The sequence below is a fragment of the Callorhinus ursinus genome, unplaced genomic scaffold (genome assembly GCF_003265705.2).
Source record: "Callorhinus ursinus isolate GAN/ISIS: 27379988/994484 unplaced genomic scaffold, GSC_fseal_2.0 scaffold10, whole genome shotgun sequence".
Lineage (NCBI taxonomy): Eukaryota > Metazoa > Chordata > Mammalia > Carnivora > Otariidae > Callorhinus > Callorhinus ursinus.
Window position 1 is genome coordinate 72,978,042 of NW_027397072.1, and position 16,722 is coordinate 72,994,763.

At 41.1% G+C, this 16,722-nt stretch overlaps 1 protein-coding gene across 2 annotated transcripts; it reads right to left on the bottom strand.

The window, feature by feature from the left end:
- Positions 1-1,191: 1,191 nt before the first annotated feature.
- On the bottom strand, positions 1,192-14,592 carry EPCAM (epithelial cell adhesion molecule). Of its 2 annotated transcripts, none has more exons than XM_025868745.2 (9): positions 14,312-14,592; positions 11,611-11,718; positions 11,081-11,327; positions 10,050-10,115; positions 8,143-8,206; positions 6,656-6,757; positions 5,198-5,398; positions 3,261-3,305; positions 1,192-1,642 (listed from the first exon to the last, which is right to left on the bottom strand). In XM_025868745.2, exons 1-9 carry the CDS (start codon positions 14,385-14,387, stop codon positions 1,601-1,603), a joined length of 951 nt encoding a protein of 316 aa, XP_025724530.1. In that variant the 5' UTR covers positions 14,388-14,592; the 3' UTR covers positions 1,192-1,600. The 2 variants fall into 2 exon arrangements, with proteins under 2 accessions (XP_025724530.1, XP_073753849.1); XM_073897748.1 differs by lacking the exon at positions 14,312-14,592 and adding an exon at positions 13,773-13,887.
- Positions 14,593-16,722: the final 2,130 nt, after the last annotated feature.

Below are 16,722 nucleotides of genomic sequence, written 5' to 3' on the forward strand. Positions count from 1 at the left end.
AAGGAGCCCCATTGCACTCCCACAAGGTCTGGATCTCAGCCCAGGGAGTGGGGTTTAGGAGAAAGTAGAGCTCTTCCTTGGGTGCTCTCTCAGCCCTAAGGGTAATGGCTGCTCCTTGTTATCTATTCCCATTTTCTTTACTTCCTACTAGCTGTATCAATTTCTATTGCTGCCTAACAAATTGCCACAAAGTCAGCATCTGATGACCATAAATCTTTATCATCTCAGCTCCCATGGGTCAGGAGCCTAGGCATCACGTAAGTGGATCCTTTTCTCAGGGTCTCGAGATGACAGCGATGTTGGCCAGGGCTGTGATCCCACCTGGAGCTGGGGTCCTCTTCCAAGTTCCGTTGTTGTTGGCAGAATTCAGTTCTTGAGGTCGTGGGACTGAGGCCCTCCCTTCAGGCAGCCTGGTGTTTGCTGTCTTTCCACAACATGGTAGTTTGCTTTAAGGCTAACGGGAGAACACATCTACAGTTTCTACTTCTTGTCTCCTACCTTTGGGCACTCTTTTGTAACTCCCTTTTAATTTAGTCGTTATTAGGGATCTTAATCACATCTGCACTTAAAAACCTCCTGGCCTTCGCCATAAAAGGTAACTTCATCTTGGGAGTGGCAGTTCAGGACATGCACAGGCCCTACCCACACTCTAGGGGAGGGCATATCCATCAGAGATAAGCAATCTTGTAGGCCATCCTAGAATTCTGCCTACTACAGAAGAGATAAAAATCTGTGTTCAATCTAGCTTTTACATTTTCTTTAATGTTGTTCTTTTCAAAGTGTTTTAAAAAATTTCCTATTGAAAGCAAAATACTTCAGGATACTTTAACTTCATATAAAATGTGTTTGTACTACAATTACTCATTACGTAAGATGTTGAATGACTGGTGCTTTAATTCAACCAAGCACAGCACTCATGGTTCACAACATTCTCCATCAGTTTTGCCCCAAGGCTTAAGTGTTTGCCAAAGTGCTGATTTGTTTAAAACAGAACCTTAGATTCATTCAGAATAAAATTGTTTGATTTTCCTGTTAGAAGTTACATATTTCAGGTTATACATTTTCTATTAAATACACGATTATAAGTACTCATACAAAACTCTAATTTGTAGTTTGCATTCAGAGCATTTTTCAACCTGTTACCTTATGTGTATACTATGAAATTTGATTCAATGACTCAAAGTTAGGAAATTCAGTTTTAAAATGTTTTATTTCACAGTTTGTAAAAAAAAAGTTTATATGTACAAGACTCAAAGTAAGTAGATAGGCAGCTTTCAATCACAAATGGATGAGACAGTCGTCATTGAAACTCTACTGTGGAAGCATACTTAAGGCACACACCTCAATGTTAGGCATAAATAATTTTAACTATGCAGTCCAAGTTCTGGGTTTTATATCAGATCTGCAAAGATAGGACCCTGTGGTCAAATTTTAAGATTGGTAGAGTCAATTTGAAGCTGTTTATATACTGAGTACAGGTTTCACTGTAGATGAAGATGTTAACTAGCAAAATAGTAGTCCTCAAAGATCTCTGTCCCATGCTCATACACTTGCAATCTGCTAATTTCCCTTCTTGTAGTTACTCTTGAATTTATAGTCATTATGCATTGAGTTCCCTATGCATCTCACCCATCTCCTTTATCTGAAATAGAAGAAAAAGAGAAAAAATTTTAATTTTCCAACCTTTTGTTCATCTTGAAAACAGTTAAAAAAAAAAAAGAGGAAAGCAAGATGATTATCTCCCACATTTATGAGCCTTATTTGGAGAAAGAAAAAAATGTACTACAAGGAAGCACACACTGAAGGCATGACCCAAACTGTTATTTGGAGGTAAGGTGGTCAAAGTGACAGGGGAAGCAGCAGGTGAGCTACATCTGTAAGAACGGATAAGGTCTTTATTAGATGTATGCCATTTTTACATCCAGTAAGAATCTTATTTTCTATCATCAATCTTTTAATTTTATAGATGAGGAAACTGAAGTTCAGAATTAGGTGACTTGTCCCAGATCACACAATTAGTTACGGGCAGAGCTGAGACGCGATGACGGAAACTACCAATGCTGGCAAACATTCTACTATGTGGCATACATGGGACCAATACTTTATACACTCTACTTTGTTTAATCCTTACAACGGGTCTGTAATATTATCCCCAGTTTATAGATAAGGAAAACATGGAGGCTTAGAGAAGTTAAATAACTTGCCTACGCAGCTAACAAGTGGTCAAACCCACATCTATATTGCTCTTAACCACTATAATACATTGTCATTCCACTTTCTGTTATGCTTCAGTTCAGGGAGAGTCTATCCCCTAGACCTATGGTCACCAAACCAGGTAAGCCAGATGATCAACTATGGTATGGGAAAAAAATTTACAACTTTCTAGTTCTATTGGGTTGTTCTCAATATTCTTTTACATTTCTGTATTTCTTGGTAAAATATTAGTAAAAAGTACATATATACAAATAAATGCATAATATATAAAAATTTCTTGGTAAAATATTAGTAAAAAGTACATATACTATACAAATAAATGCATAAATATATAAAAATTGGTGGGTGTACTGAAAATGTTACTGACAGGGTTCAGGAACAAGTATGTTTCATATCCAAGTGGCTGACACACTAACGATCCAACAGTTTGTTTCCACACTAATGTACATGACTAGTTAGCATGCAACTGATCCACTAGGACATAAACTAAGGTCTTTTTTAATGATGATTTCACTGGCATAGAGACAGTGAATCAGGTCTTCAGTCCCATGGAGTTTCTCTAACATGAATCTATAGAGTATGCCTCTAAAAGACCCTACTAAAAGTTGACACTTTATCAAACAAAACTCGCAGGCTTCCTATCCCACTACTCTGAGACAGAACTCAGTATCAGCTGGCCTGCTGTGGATCTCACACAAGAGAATGCAGTTAAGGGGCACCTTGGCTCAGCTGGTTAAGTGTCTGCTTTTGGGTCATGTCATGATCTCAGGGTCCTGGGATCGAGCCCCGCGTCCTGTATCCCCTCAGCGGGGTGTCTGCTTCTCCCTCTGCCCCTCCCCGCCGCTGTGTTTGCTCTCTCAATAAATAAAATCTTAAAAAAAAAAAAAAAAAGGAATGTAAGTAAGGGAGCATTGAAAGACAGACCCTAAGAACTACACTATAAAGGGGCTCCAGTATAATTGAGTCCTATCAATGTCTTGGAAGGTACAATGATTATCAAGAGTAAGAGATTAAAAAGGGGGCTTTTTATAAAGTAATCCATTTACCTCAGCCTTCTCATACTTTGCCATTCTGTTCTTTCTGGAAATAACCTGAATGGAAGAAAAATGATTATTATTTTAGAACTGCTATCCAAAGAAAAAGTTGATCTAAATTGACACATATTTTAATGGACATAATTCCTATCTGAACAAATTTAACTTACAAATCTATCCACAGATGTTATTTCTTAAATTAAAATTTCCCTACTAAACTAAAAGAAAAAAAAGCCTACACTTATCATGAGGTGCACGGAGTAATGAATAGAATTGCTGAATCCTATGTTGTACACCTGAAACTAAACTAATGTAACACTGAATATTATATTTAAAAAAAAAAAAAAAATCAAAAAAACTTTCAAGACCTCCTCCCCTGCTAAACCAAAATCTTTTGGAACAACAACAAAAAGCCTAACACAACCAGGGAAACAAAAAAAGTTGCACTGAGAAAACCATGAATAATCTTTAATAAAATCCAACAGCCTGGTATGCATCCTTCCACATTTTGTTCCATCCTCATAAAAATATACACAAAAACATATGTGCATGAGTTTTGGGAAACGGGGGGCAGTGTAAAAAAATGGGATAATACAGTATCATTTCTCTCTTTGCACAGTCTGTATCCACATCACAGGAACCTTTCCAGATCAAAAGCTCTAGATTGTACTCATTCTTTTTAATAACTTTACTCCATACCATGGATATTCTACAATCTACTCATCCGTTCTCCCACAGACGTACACACAAGTTATTTCCAGATTCATCCTTACTGGCAACACCACAATATATAACCTTGACCATGCTTCTTAAGAACCTGTGCTTTTGTTTCTACGAGACAATTTGATTTCTATGATTCTCTTGTGCTTATTTCCCATCTGGATTTCTTCTGTAAATCATCTATCCATGCCTTTTGCTATTGTTTAATTTTCTCATCAATTTGTAAGAACTAATTATGTATTATGCATAACAACCTTTTTTATTTTATGCATCATGGAGATTTTCCCCCAACCGAGCATTGACATTTTTCACTTTACGGTATCTTTGCCATATAAAATGTTTAATTTCAATTCAGTCAAATATGTATCTTTGCATTCATGGATTCCAGATTTCTTGCCTTACTTGGTTCCCTTTACCACAAGGTTGTACAAACATTTCCTAAATTAATTTTGAAATTTGTTCTCATTTTTTAACATTTTGGACTATAATCCATCTGGAATTTGGGTTTGAAAATGGGTGCACTGGTCCATGATGTGCCATTCACACAGGTGGGCAATATGGCCCACCACGGTGGGGTCAAATAGGAATGCAACATTTTTTTCTTCCAGATGGAGAGCCAAGTATAATTCCATTGAACCGAAAATCTAAGTTCCCACATACCATCAAATGTATTTCTGAATTCTGCTATGTTGTTAAGATTTCTAATGCTGGAGCATCCTTACATCTAAAATAAACCCTGTCTGTTCAGGTAGTAAGTACCTTGTTCTGCTGAAGCACTACTAAATTCAATTTGTAAATCTTTTGTTTAGAACTGCTCTTCATATTTACCACTTTCAATCCTTTCCATGCTAATGTTAATTGGGTTCTGTTGTTGCATTTCATCCAATGGTTTGGGAGTTCAGGGATTTTGCACTGACGTTGGCAGGACTGGTAGACTGCGGCGAGAGAACTGATGGACACCTGTCGCCTGATGGCCACGTAACTGGCCTGTGAGGGGCTTGGCTACGAGCTTTTCTCAGATTAGTATCCTTTCTTGCTTCAGAAAAGGACTGTTTTATAAAAAAGGACCAGATTCAAGAGATTCGTTCACTATACCAAATTATAAAAAAATGAAGCTTTTGTTTCATTAATATGTTCTAGAACACGGATGTAGAACATGGATCTCATGCTGTCGCCTTTTCTTGGAAGAATATTGTCCTCAAGGGAAAGCTGACTAGTTCTATACTCACCAGCACAATGATTCCAGCAATAACTGCTAGGGTCACAACCACAATGACCGCAATAATACCGGCTTGTAGACCCTGCATTGAAAATTCAGGTGGTTTTTCATCAACATAGTAAATTGCAGTTCGACCGGGATCCAGATCCAATTGTTCCCCGTTTACTTTCAGGTCCATTCTATCGGAATGGAACAAGGATTCGTCTTTAACCTGTATTGAGAAGGAGAAAAGCAATTTAAAATATTTAAGAAAACCCACCATGGGGACGCCTGGGGGGCTCAGTCGTTAAGCGTCTGCCTCCGGCTCAGGTCATGATCCCAGGGTCCTGGGATGGAGCCCCGCATCGGGCTCAGCGGGGAGTCTGCTACTCCTTCTCCCTCTGCTTGTGCTCTCTCTGTCTCTCTCTCTCTCAAAATGAATAAATAAAATCTTAAAAAAAAAAAAAGAAAAAGAAAAAGAAAATCCACCATGGCCACACAGAATTACTTGTCAATTCTACACTGAAAGAACTGCTGTCAAGGATCTTTGTGGTTTCAATGGTAATACTCTCATGCGCTCAAACTTTAAAAAAACTTTATTGTGAGAAATTTTCAAACATATATGAAAGTAGAAAGAATAGTATAATTAAGTCCCATTATCCCTATCATCCCGGATTCAACAATATAAATACATGGCCAACGTTCTTCAATCCATTCTTGGTTTCATCCTTCCTCCCTTCCCCCTCCCCCTGGGCCAGTTTATTTTGGAGAAAATCCCAAGCTTCATCAGAAAATGGCTCACTTAGAACATATTAAAATTTGTTAATTTACTTGTAGTTTTTTAAAGATTTTATTTATTTATTTGACAGAGAGAGAGAGAGAGAGAGAGAGAGAGAGAGCACAAGAGAGGGAACACAAGCAGGGGGAGTCAGAGAGAAAGAGAAAAGGGAGAAGCAGGCTTCCCGCTGAGCAGGGAGCCTGATGCGGGGCTCAATCCCAGGACCCTGGGATCATGACCTGAGCTGAAGGCAGATGCCCAATGGACTGAGCCACCCAGGCGCCCCTAAAGTTTGTTTATTTTTTTGATAATATATTAAAGTAGAAACAAATTATTTTAATCACACTAGTTACACAGCATTTCTTACATAACCTCTTGTTCATGGACATTATAATGGGGAAGGCTATACACACACACTGAGTAACGATCAAGGATGCAATAGGTAAGAATTATGAGAGAAAATATTTTAGGTAAAAGAACTGGAAAAAAAGGCATAAATATACAACAAACAGGTCAGAAAGGTGGGTGAGAAAGATGCATGGGAGGGATGAGGACGAAGTTAACTGCAGCACAAGAACCACTTGGGAGAACAGAGGTGTGGTTGATGTGTAAGTGGAGAAAAAGAAGATGAAAGATCTTAAATCCATTGAGGCATGACAGACAACATTACATTTCTAAACACAGGAATAAAATAAGGAAGATTATACGCACATCTTTTTCAAAATAGTAAGCCACGTCAGCTATGTCCACATCATTCTGAGTTTTCTGAGATGAATTTTGCATCAGATCAATAGTGATAAGATCATTTTCATACTGGGTGAAAAATAAAAAATACAAATTAATATCAATACAACCAAAATCATGTAAAGATATCATGGTTCAAAAATCAGAATATTCAGTTTTTGATTTTCTGTAATCTACATGTGTCAGTGTTCCTTTCCACTTGGTACAAATAATTTACAAATCTTTGGGAGGTTTTAAAATCTCTCCAAGGGAAATAAGACAGCAATGCAACTAAAGGTAATGATGATGCCTATTTTCTTTTCAAAAGAGTATTTTCTTCCCTTGAAAAAAAATTTAAAACAAGGTATTAAAGTATCTTATTTGAGGGCGCCTGGGTGGCTCAGTCGGGTAAGGGTGAAGCCCCCTCCATCAGGCTCCCTGCTGAGCAGGGAGCCTACTTCTCCCTCTCTTCTGCCTGTCACTCACCTTGCTTGTACTGTCAAATAAATAAATAAAAAAAAAAATAAAGTATCTTATTAGAAAAAAAACCCAAACATTTTAGTTGAGGGTGCCTGGCTGGCTCAGTCCCTAGAGCATACGACTCTTGATCTCAGGGTCATGAGTTCAAGCCTCACATTGGTTGTAGAACTTACTTTTATTTTTATTTACTTATTTATTTTAAAGATTTTATTTATTTATCAGAGAGAGAGAGTGAGAGAGGGAGGCAGGCAGAGGGAGATACAGGCTCCCTGCTGAGCAAGGAGCCTGATGCGGGACTTGATCCCAAGATCCTGGGATCATGACCTGAGCCGAAGGCAGACGCTTAACCCACTGAGCCACCCAGGCATCCCTGTAGAACTTACTTTTAAAAAAAAACAAAAGAAAACACACACACAAAAAAGTATCTTATTTGGTTAGGACTACTTTACAAATAAAATGCTAGGGGCGCCTGGGTGGCTCAGCTGGATAAGCATCTGCCTTCAGCTCAGGTCATGATCTCAGGGTCGTGGGACGGAGCCCAACATTGGGCTCCCCGTTTAGTGGGGAGTCTGCTTCTCCCTCTGTGTTTGCTGCACACTCTCTCTCTCTCTTAAATAAAATCTTAAAAAAATAAATAAAATGCTAAAGAAATGCAATCCAAAATGCAATATGCATTTACCATGTTCTGCTTTTAAGGAGCAAAAAAGGATATTCCCTCCTGTCCTTAAAAATAACATTAATTTTCTGCCTTAAAAAAGTTCCATCACATATTCAGGTATTTTTCAACCAGAGATACTACATTTTCCTTAAGGGTAAAACTGAGGTATTCAAAGGCTATGGAAGGAAAACAACAATTCAAGGAAATTTGAATTATTAAGTGTCCAGGGTTTAAACTATATTCAATTGCAGTTTAACCACTACCAAAAGTCATACCCAAACCATTCTATCCCACTAACTTCCTGCTAGAGCTCATTTATTAAAAACAAAAATCTTACCAGAATATTTGTGATATATTTTGGATCCAGTTGGTAACGAGTTGTGATTATCTCCAGAAGTGCACTGTAAATAATTAAAAATCTGTTTAGTACTACACAACATTAAGCAGCACTATGTTTTAAGAAGCACTACTTTTTAACTAAGCAGGTAGTTCAAGCTCTAGAATTGTCATTAATCAAACTTGTTTTAAAAATGTTATGCCATTTTGCAACTATCATAGTAATTGACTCATGCTAGAATCATCCATTGATGCTAAAACTGTTCAGTTCTAGTTTGATTAGAAACAGGATATTTATGCAGGATCCCAGTATCTGCCCACAGATTATATTTATTAATTATAAAGAGGTGGGGCATCTGAGTGGCTCAGTTGGCTAAATCTCTGCCTTCAGCTCAGGTCATGATCCCAGGGTCCTGGGATTGACCCCTGTGTTGGGCTCCCTGCTCAGCAAGGTGTCTCCTTCTCCCTCTGCCCTTCCCCTTGCTTGTGCACTCTTTCTTTCTCTCAAATAAATAAAATCTTTTTAAAAAATTGAAAAAAAATTGTTATTTTTTAAAGATTTTATTTATTTATTTGACAGAGAGAGACACAGCGAGAGAGGGAACACAAGCAGGGGGAGTGGGAGAGGGAGAAGCAGGCTTCCACTAAGCAGGGAGCCCGATGCAGGGCTCGATCCCAGGACCCTGGGATCATGACCTGAGCCGAAGGCAAGACGCTTAACGACTGAGCCACCCAGGTGCTCCCCCAAAAAAATTATTACAAAGAGGTAACCAGTAACATTACAAACCTGATAGATATTCCCTTAATCAAAGTTAACATCACTAATAAAGAGACAAGAAGACATCATGCGCTTCCCGATGTGAGGTACTGAGAAGGACATAGGATCACTTATGTAGTTTTTCTGTCAAAAATGCTTAACCTGGGGCGCCTGGGTGGCTCAGGTGGTTTAGCAACTGCCTTCAGCTCAGGTCATGATCCTGGAGTCCGGGGATCGAGTCCTGCATTGTGCTCCCTGCTCAGCAGGGAGTTTGCTTCTCCCTCTGACCCTACCCCCTCTCGTGTACTCGCTCTCTCTCAAATAAAATCTTAAAAAAAAAAAAAAAAGCTTAACCTGGATTTAATTATGAGGACACATCAGGTAAATCCAAATCTGAGGGACATTTTATGAAATAATTTGCCTATACTCCTCAAAAATATCAACATCATGAAGGATCAAGAAAAGCCAAGACAGTGTTCCATATTAAAAGAGACTAAAGCATCACAACTAAATGCAATACATGATCTTAGATTGAGTTCTGGGTGAAAGGGGAAGAAAAAATTACCATAAAGATCAACATTGGGAAAACTGGCACAATATGGTGTTAACATTAAATTTCCTGAATTTGGTAACTGTAGAGTGGTTACAAAACAGAGTGCCTTTTGGGGAGGCTGGCTGGCTCAGCTGGTAGAGCATGCAACTCTTATCTTGGGGTCATGAGTTCAAATCCCACACTGGGCACAGAGATTACAAGAAAGAGAACGAAAGAAAGAAAAGAAAAAAAGAGAGTGCCTTTTATTCCTAGGAAAAGATAGACTAAAGTATTTAGGGGTAAAGGGGCATGACATCTACAACTTGCTCTCAAATGGTTCTGGGAAAAAATATCTATACATGTGTCGGTAGATATATAAAGTACAGACACACACATATAAAAAGAAAACGGGGCAAAATGTTCATTGGTGAGTCTGAGTGAAGAGTACTACAGGAATCTACTATTCTTGCAACTATTTCAAAATAAGGTTAAAACATTATAGTATTTTATTTTTTCACAAATATAAAAAAGCATTAAGACTTGTTTTAGTGTTCCTAATGGCTTAGAATGAAGACCTGAGTACCAACTGTGCAAGTATAATGCACTTAACAGTACGTACGTCCTCAAACTTTCCGTATCATAAGGTGTTTCTCTTGTTTTGTGCTTTAGTTCAATGATTATCCAGCTGTAAAGTAAAAAGACAGTATTTAATGATTGACTATAACAACTCAGCCTTCTGTAGTCTTTTCCTAATAAGCTAATAGCAAAATTCCCAAGTGGAACTACAGTACAATCAACAGAAAAGGATTCATGCAATAGGTTTGCCCTTCATTTCTTCCTTGGCCCCCACACATTGCTCATAAAGCACTCATCCAGGAGAAAACACCCTTTCGAACAGGTCAACCCCTGACCTTGGGCCACAATACTCAAGATCATGTAAAGCCAAGGCTTAGCTGGTCATGCTAGGCCACATTCAAGGGAAGAGATACAAAGGCAGAGAGAGACAGAAAAGTGACCATGAGGCTCCAGAAGACCAAAGGAGAGAGTGCCTGCCTTGGTCTGGATGACTTTTCAGCTCTAGTCACTTTTAATAAAACCTCTTTTGCTTAAGCTAGCTTGAGTGTGTTTCTGTTCCTTTTTACCATATAAATCTGAGACAACCATACTTTGGTTTTATTATTTTTATTTTTAATTAAATTCTAGTTAGTTAATATACAGTGCAATACTGGTTTCAGGAGTAAACATACCTCGTTTTAAAACACAATAAATGAGCAAATATATAAACAACTTGAATTTTTCATATACATTTAACACTAATCCAACTTTCAAATCTGATCAGTGTTAAGGAAAAACTGAAGAGGAAAACCATGTTTAGTATGCTACCACAAGGAAAAATTTTTAAATAAGAAATACATATTGCTAGTGAATTCATTAAATATCTCTGGAAGGTTCTATAACAAACTGGTGACCATTTCTGTGGAGGTAAACTGGGTATGGGGGGGTGAGATAAAATGGAAACTTTGCACTGTTTACATACCCTTTCCTTTCTTTTGAATTCTAAACCACCAAATCATACTACATATTCAAAAATAAATTTACTTAAATGAAACTGAAAAGCATGAAAACAAGAACACGGGCAGCCCAACTCACTAGGTCCTCACTCGTTCGGAGCAGGATATTTCATCGTCATTATCCTTATCCGTTCTTCGGACCCCCGCAGTGTTCACACACCAGCACGTGGTGGTGCCATTGCACTGCTTGGCTTTAAAGAGCCCCTTCTCATCACAGTCAGGATCATAGAGCCCATCATTATTCTGGAAAGCCCCCTCAGGTCTCACTCTTCTCCCAGACTTTGAGCGGGTCATTTCTGCCTTCATCACCAAACATTTGGTTGCCACTGTAAAGAAAGCTTAATGTCACGTTGAAAAATAACCGCAGTTTTATGCTTAAGGAAAAAAATTTTAATTTAACTCCAAACTCCCACAGCCAAAGATTATTGCAGACTTATGTGTTCCCATGTTCACTTTCTCAATTTTAAGAAGCTTCAGCTATGAGATAATTTTGACAAAAGAACATGATTCAAATTTGAGCCCAAAAAATGCCTCCCGACTCGAGACACGTCAATTAAAGAAGGCTAAGTCAAAATACAACTTAAAGGCAATGAGGATAATTCTACTCACGTTTTGAGCAAATGACGGAATTTTGTGCACCAAGTGAAGTACACTCGCATAGACCATTTACGTTCAAAGAGCAGTTTGTGGTCAGTTTGTACTTGTCACAGACACATGCTAGATAAATCAAAAAAACAAAATCCCATTTTAAAATGTGAATCCAACTATGAACTCTGGTGTCTCAGCTAAATTATACTCTAACAATAATGCCTAAGTTACAGAGCCACAAAGCCTTAAAATGTTTTATTTTTTTTTTAAAGATTTTATTTATTTGACAGAGAGAGAGAGAGAGAGAGAGAGAGAGAGAGAGCAAGTGCAGAAGTAGGCAGAATAGCAGAGGCAGAGGGAGAAGCAGGCTCCCCGCCGAGCAGGGAGCCCGATGCAGGGCTCGATCCCAGGACCCTGGGACCATGACCTGAGCCAAAGGCAGACGCTTAACCGACTGAGCCACCCAGGCGCCCTAAAATGTTTTATTTTTAAGCTGCAATTTGTTTTATTTTTCAGCTGTAATTTGAGTGGCTGATACTATGGTGAATAGTTTATATATTATACAGACACATAGTCTAATTTGCATGCATTCCCATTTTGATTTTTTTAAGTCAGTAACACAGCCCTCTAAACATCATATTCAGCTTTGCCTCCATGATGATACTACTCCCAGTCTCAGATCCTTCCCTCCTCGGGTACTGCTAGACAAAACCTGCTTGTTAGCTACTGACTCTTTTCCCGAAAAACAACAATTCCAATTCTAGGATCTGGAATAACTCACATTTCCTCCCTCTTCCCAGCCCATTTTCTTAAAAAGAGATGCTTGCTTTTGAGCTTACTGGTAACACAGTCAACCCTTGGGCAATTTTTTATCTTGGAAAAATTATACTTTCATATGAACTTGGGGGCACTTTTGTTTGTTGCCTTCCTAACCAAATTAAATTCTAGTACCCAACTTTGAAAGTGATATTACACAGCTTATCCTGGATATTAATGCCAGTTTAATAGTTATATCTTTGGGCACTTGGGTGGCTCACTTGGTTAAGCAACTGCCTTGGGCTGAGTCCTGGGATTGAGTCCCACACATCAGGCTCCCAGCTCAGGGGGGAGTCTGCTTCTCCCTTTCCCTCTGCCCCTCCACCTGCTCCTCTCTCTCTCTCTCTCTCTCTCTCTCTCACACGCACGCGCACTCCCTCTCAAATAAATATTTGAAAATAAGTTGTATCTTTGACTATTTCAAAAGCTGTTTTAACTTCAAATTGGCAAGCGCCTCTTAATTCCTTTTAATTGTCTATCTGAGAGAACCCAATCATTAACAAAAAACAGTGACAAAACAAAGAATTTTTGTATTGCTCCTTCATATCTCAAGCTGGCTTTAGTTATTCCCTGTTTAAGTTATAATTAATATGAACCACCTCTAAAATCCATCCAGCACTCAACTCAGTATTGGGATCACAAAAGGAGATAGTGGCTGTCCTCAAGGAGTTAAAACCTTATGCAACACTCTACTATACCACGGCTCGAAAGCACCTTTCCATGCCCAAGGGATGTGAAATTTAAAACAGACCAATCAGGTACAGATTTTTCTGAACCTATAGCAGCTACCATCACTTTAAAGAAATTTAAGATTAAGTACTTAGCCTTGGACTGAAGCTAGAAAAACAGGAGCTGATTAAACCGCATTATTTTGAAAGTGTAATTAATTTGGCCCATGCGCTGTTGGTGTAGGTCTCCTTTCCAGAAAGCTCTGGCCAACTGCCACTTTCTTACAAAACATCAAGAGATGGCAGACAAGATGTTTATTCCAAACTAAGAAAACTGTAATCAAACCACATGCCCAATATGTGGATATGGGCGCGACCTTCCACACCAGAGACTGTTCCGTCACCACTTACATCGTAACTTCCAAGACTAAAAGAAATGGAAAACTCTGGATGTTATGTAGGAGTAAAAACACATATACACACAAAAGATATAAAACTGTGTTTCGGTTTAGGGCAATGTTTACAGCAATGCCTAAAAGAAAAATATACTGGGGTTAATAATGGGATTCTCTTGAAGTGTTGGGATTGTGGATTGGTTTTTGTTCTTACTCTGTACAGGTATCGGTATTTCTGGTTTCCCTACAATAAACTTGGCATTACCTACACGATCCTTAAAAAAGGGGAAGCACCCACACTCACACGCGAGGTCCTGAAGGCCCAGGAGGACTTGCTCCCGCGCGCAGGTGCGTGGCGGCCCCGGCGGCCTCCCTGCAGCTACCTGTCCCCGCCCGAGACCCATATCCGGGGCCAGCCACAGGTGCCCAGGGGAGGGGCAGGCCAGCGGTTGATGGCCGCCGACTCCCCTCCTCTCCCCGCGGCTGCTAGTTTCTGCCACGCTAGGACCCCAGGCGCGCGCCCGGCCCGAGGAGGTGGGCGCGCCCAGACGGCGTGCGGCCACGGCGCGCCCTGGGCCCTCCTGGCCCGTTCCGAGGCCGAGAAGTCCCCGGACGTGGCCACTCCGTTCCCTGCCCGCCCCCCGCCACTGTTCCGGGCCATTTTCCTGGAGAGCGGGGCAAAGCGGCGAAGCGAGTAGGCTCCCTCGCGGCCGTGCGAACGGGCGCCTTCCCGCCGCCTCCTGCGCAGAGGGCCTGGGCTGCCGCAGCCCCTCCACCACCATCTCCGTCTCGGATGCCGAGGGACGCCCCCGCCCGGCCCAAGCCCACAGCTCTGCTTCTTACGTTTAAGAGCCATGGCCACCGCCAAGGTGGCCGCCGCGAACAGGAGCCCGAACGCGAGGACCTGGGGGCGCGCCATAGTGCGCGCGCGTCGTCGAGAGGGGCGCGAGGCGGGCTGGGGGCTCGCGGGAAGGCGCGTGGAGGGAGCGGGGTGCCTAGAGCCCGCTGGCCGTCCGGGGACGCGAGGCCTGGGACGCACGGGTCCGCGTCGGAAGGACGGCGGCGAGTGCTGCCAGGAGGACGGCGCGAGCTCGCCGAGGGACTGCGCACTCTGCGGGCGCGGCGGGGCGGAGCAGACCTGCCTGACCTGGCGGCCCCGCCTCCCGGGCCCTGCCCCAGGCTGCTCACCTCTGTCCGCAGGTCCCCGGCGGTGAGTCACCGCCTGGGGGCGGACGCGAGGGAGCCAGCGCCCTTCCCCCACACCCGGCGCGGCTTTCTGGGCGCCACCCCCTCCCCAGGTGTTCGCGGGCGGTGCCCAACCCCGCGCGGCCAGCAGGTGCTTCCTCCTGAGGCAGTCCGTGGGGGCTGGAAGGGCGGTGGGCTGCGGCCGTGACAGTTGGCAAGGACCCTTGGTGGCCACGAAGAAAAACTTGAGTCTTCCTTTTAACTAGAGGGAGCACGACGCTGAAACCTTGAAGAAATGGGGCCTGAAGGAAAGAGTGAGAGGTCTGGGAAGAGGAAGGTGGAAGCTAAAATGGACTACGAAGGAAAGCGGGAGTAGCGTCCAAACCACAATAAAAAAAAAAGTTGACGGGCGCGCCTGTATATATATATATGTAGTACAATGTATGTATATGGGTAGTACAAAATATTGATTGAATAGGGATTTTGGTTATGACTTTTTCTTGACTATGTAAGGGATACTTTTTTTTTTCTTTTAAGTAGACTCCATGCCCAGCATGGAGCCCAACACTGGGCTTGAATTCACAACCATGAGATTAAGACCCGAGCTGAGATCCGAGTCTGACATTTAACCAACTGAGCCACCTAGGCGCCCCAGGGATACTTCTAAAGTAAAACTATATCATATTACATATAATCAGCATTGGAGAAAAGAATCATGTTGCTTAAAAAACAATTAGAAAATTTAAGAAAAATTACCTAGTTACCTAACTACTACCTTACTTTTTCTTTAAGAAAATTACCTAGTTAATATCCTATAGTAGTTTCTTCACATAGATTTTAGAGTGTGTGTGTGCATGTGTGCCCGTGCGTACCTATAATATGTGAATTTAATGAAACCTTAAATGGGATAAATGTTATTCTTGAAAATGGGCAAGGGAAGTGTAATGTGTAAACATTTACTATAAAGGATTGCTAGTTCTTAAAATTTTTTTTGTTTTGGGGCACCCGGGTGGCTTAGTCTGTTAAGTGTCAGACTCCCATTTCAGCTCAGGTCATGATCTTTTTTTTTTTAAGATTTTATTTATTTATTTGACAGAGAGACACAGCGAGAGAGGGAACACAGCAGGGGGAGTGGGAGAGGGAGAAGCAGGCTCCCCGCTGAGCAGGGAGCTGGAGGCGGGGCTCGATCCCAGGACCCTGAGATCATGACCTGAGCTGAAGGCAGATGATTAACAACTGAGCCACCCAGGCGCCCCTCAGGTCATGATCTTAAGGGTTGTGAGATTGAGCCCAGTGTCTGGCTTGCACTGGGGGTGGAACCTGCTTAAGATTCTCTCTCTCTGCATCTCCCTCTGCTTCTTGCCTCCCTCTCTTATAAAATTTTTTTTTGTTGTTATTTCATGAGTAATATATTGGTAGAAAACAAAAGTACATTATATAAAATGAAAAATGAGGGGCACCTGGCTGGCTCAATCGGTAGAGCAGGCAACTCTTGATCTGGGGATTTAAGTTTGAGCCCCATGCTGGGTGTAGGGACTACTTAAAAAATAAAATCTTTAGGGGCGCCTGGGTGGCTCAGTTGTTAACCATCTGCCTTCGGCTCAGGTCATGATCCCAGGATCCTGGGATCGAGCCCCGCATCCTGGGATCGAGCCCCGCATCAGGCTCCCTGATCGGCAGGAAGCTTGCTTCTCCCTCTCCCACTCCCCCTGCTTGTGTCCCGAACCTCTCTTGCTGTGTCTCTCTCTGTCAAATAAATAAATAAAATCTTTTTAAAAAATAAATAAAAATAATAAAATCTTTAAAAAAAGAAAAAAAGAATGAAGAATGAAAGTTCTTGACCACTATCCAGAAAACGAAATCCTAGATAATCGTTGTTAATGGTTTGGTATTCATGCTACCTGTTCATTAATTCTACTCACATATCCTAAAGAATCAGGTTCATAGGATTTATTCTTTGTAAAATGGAGGATATTACTTAGTTTGGTTTAGGTTTATAAAACGAGTTTGCATTTGTGTATTTAGAGTCCCCCTTAATATATACATATATGTATGGGTATAATTTTTAT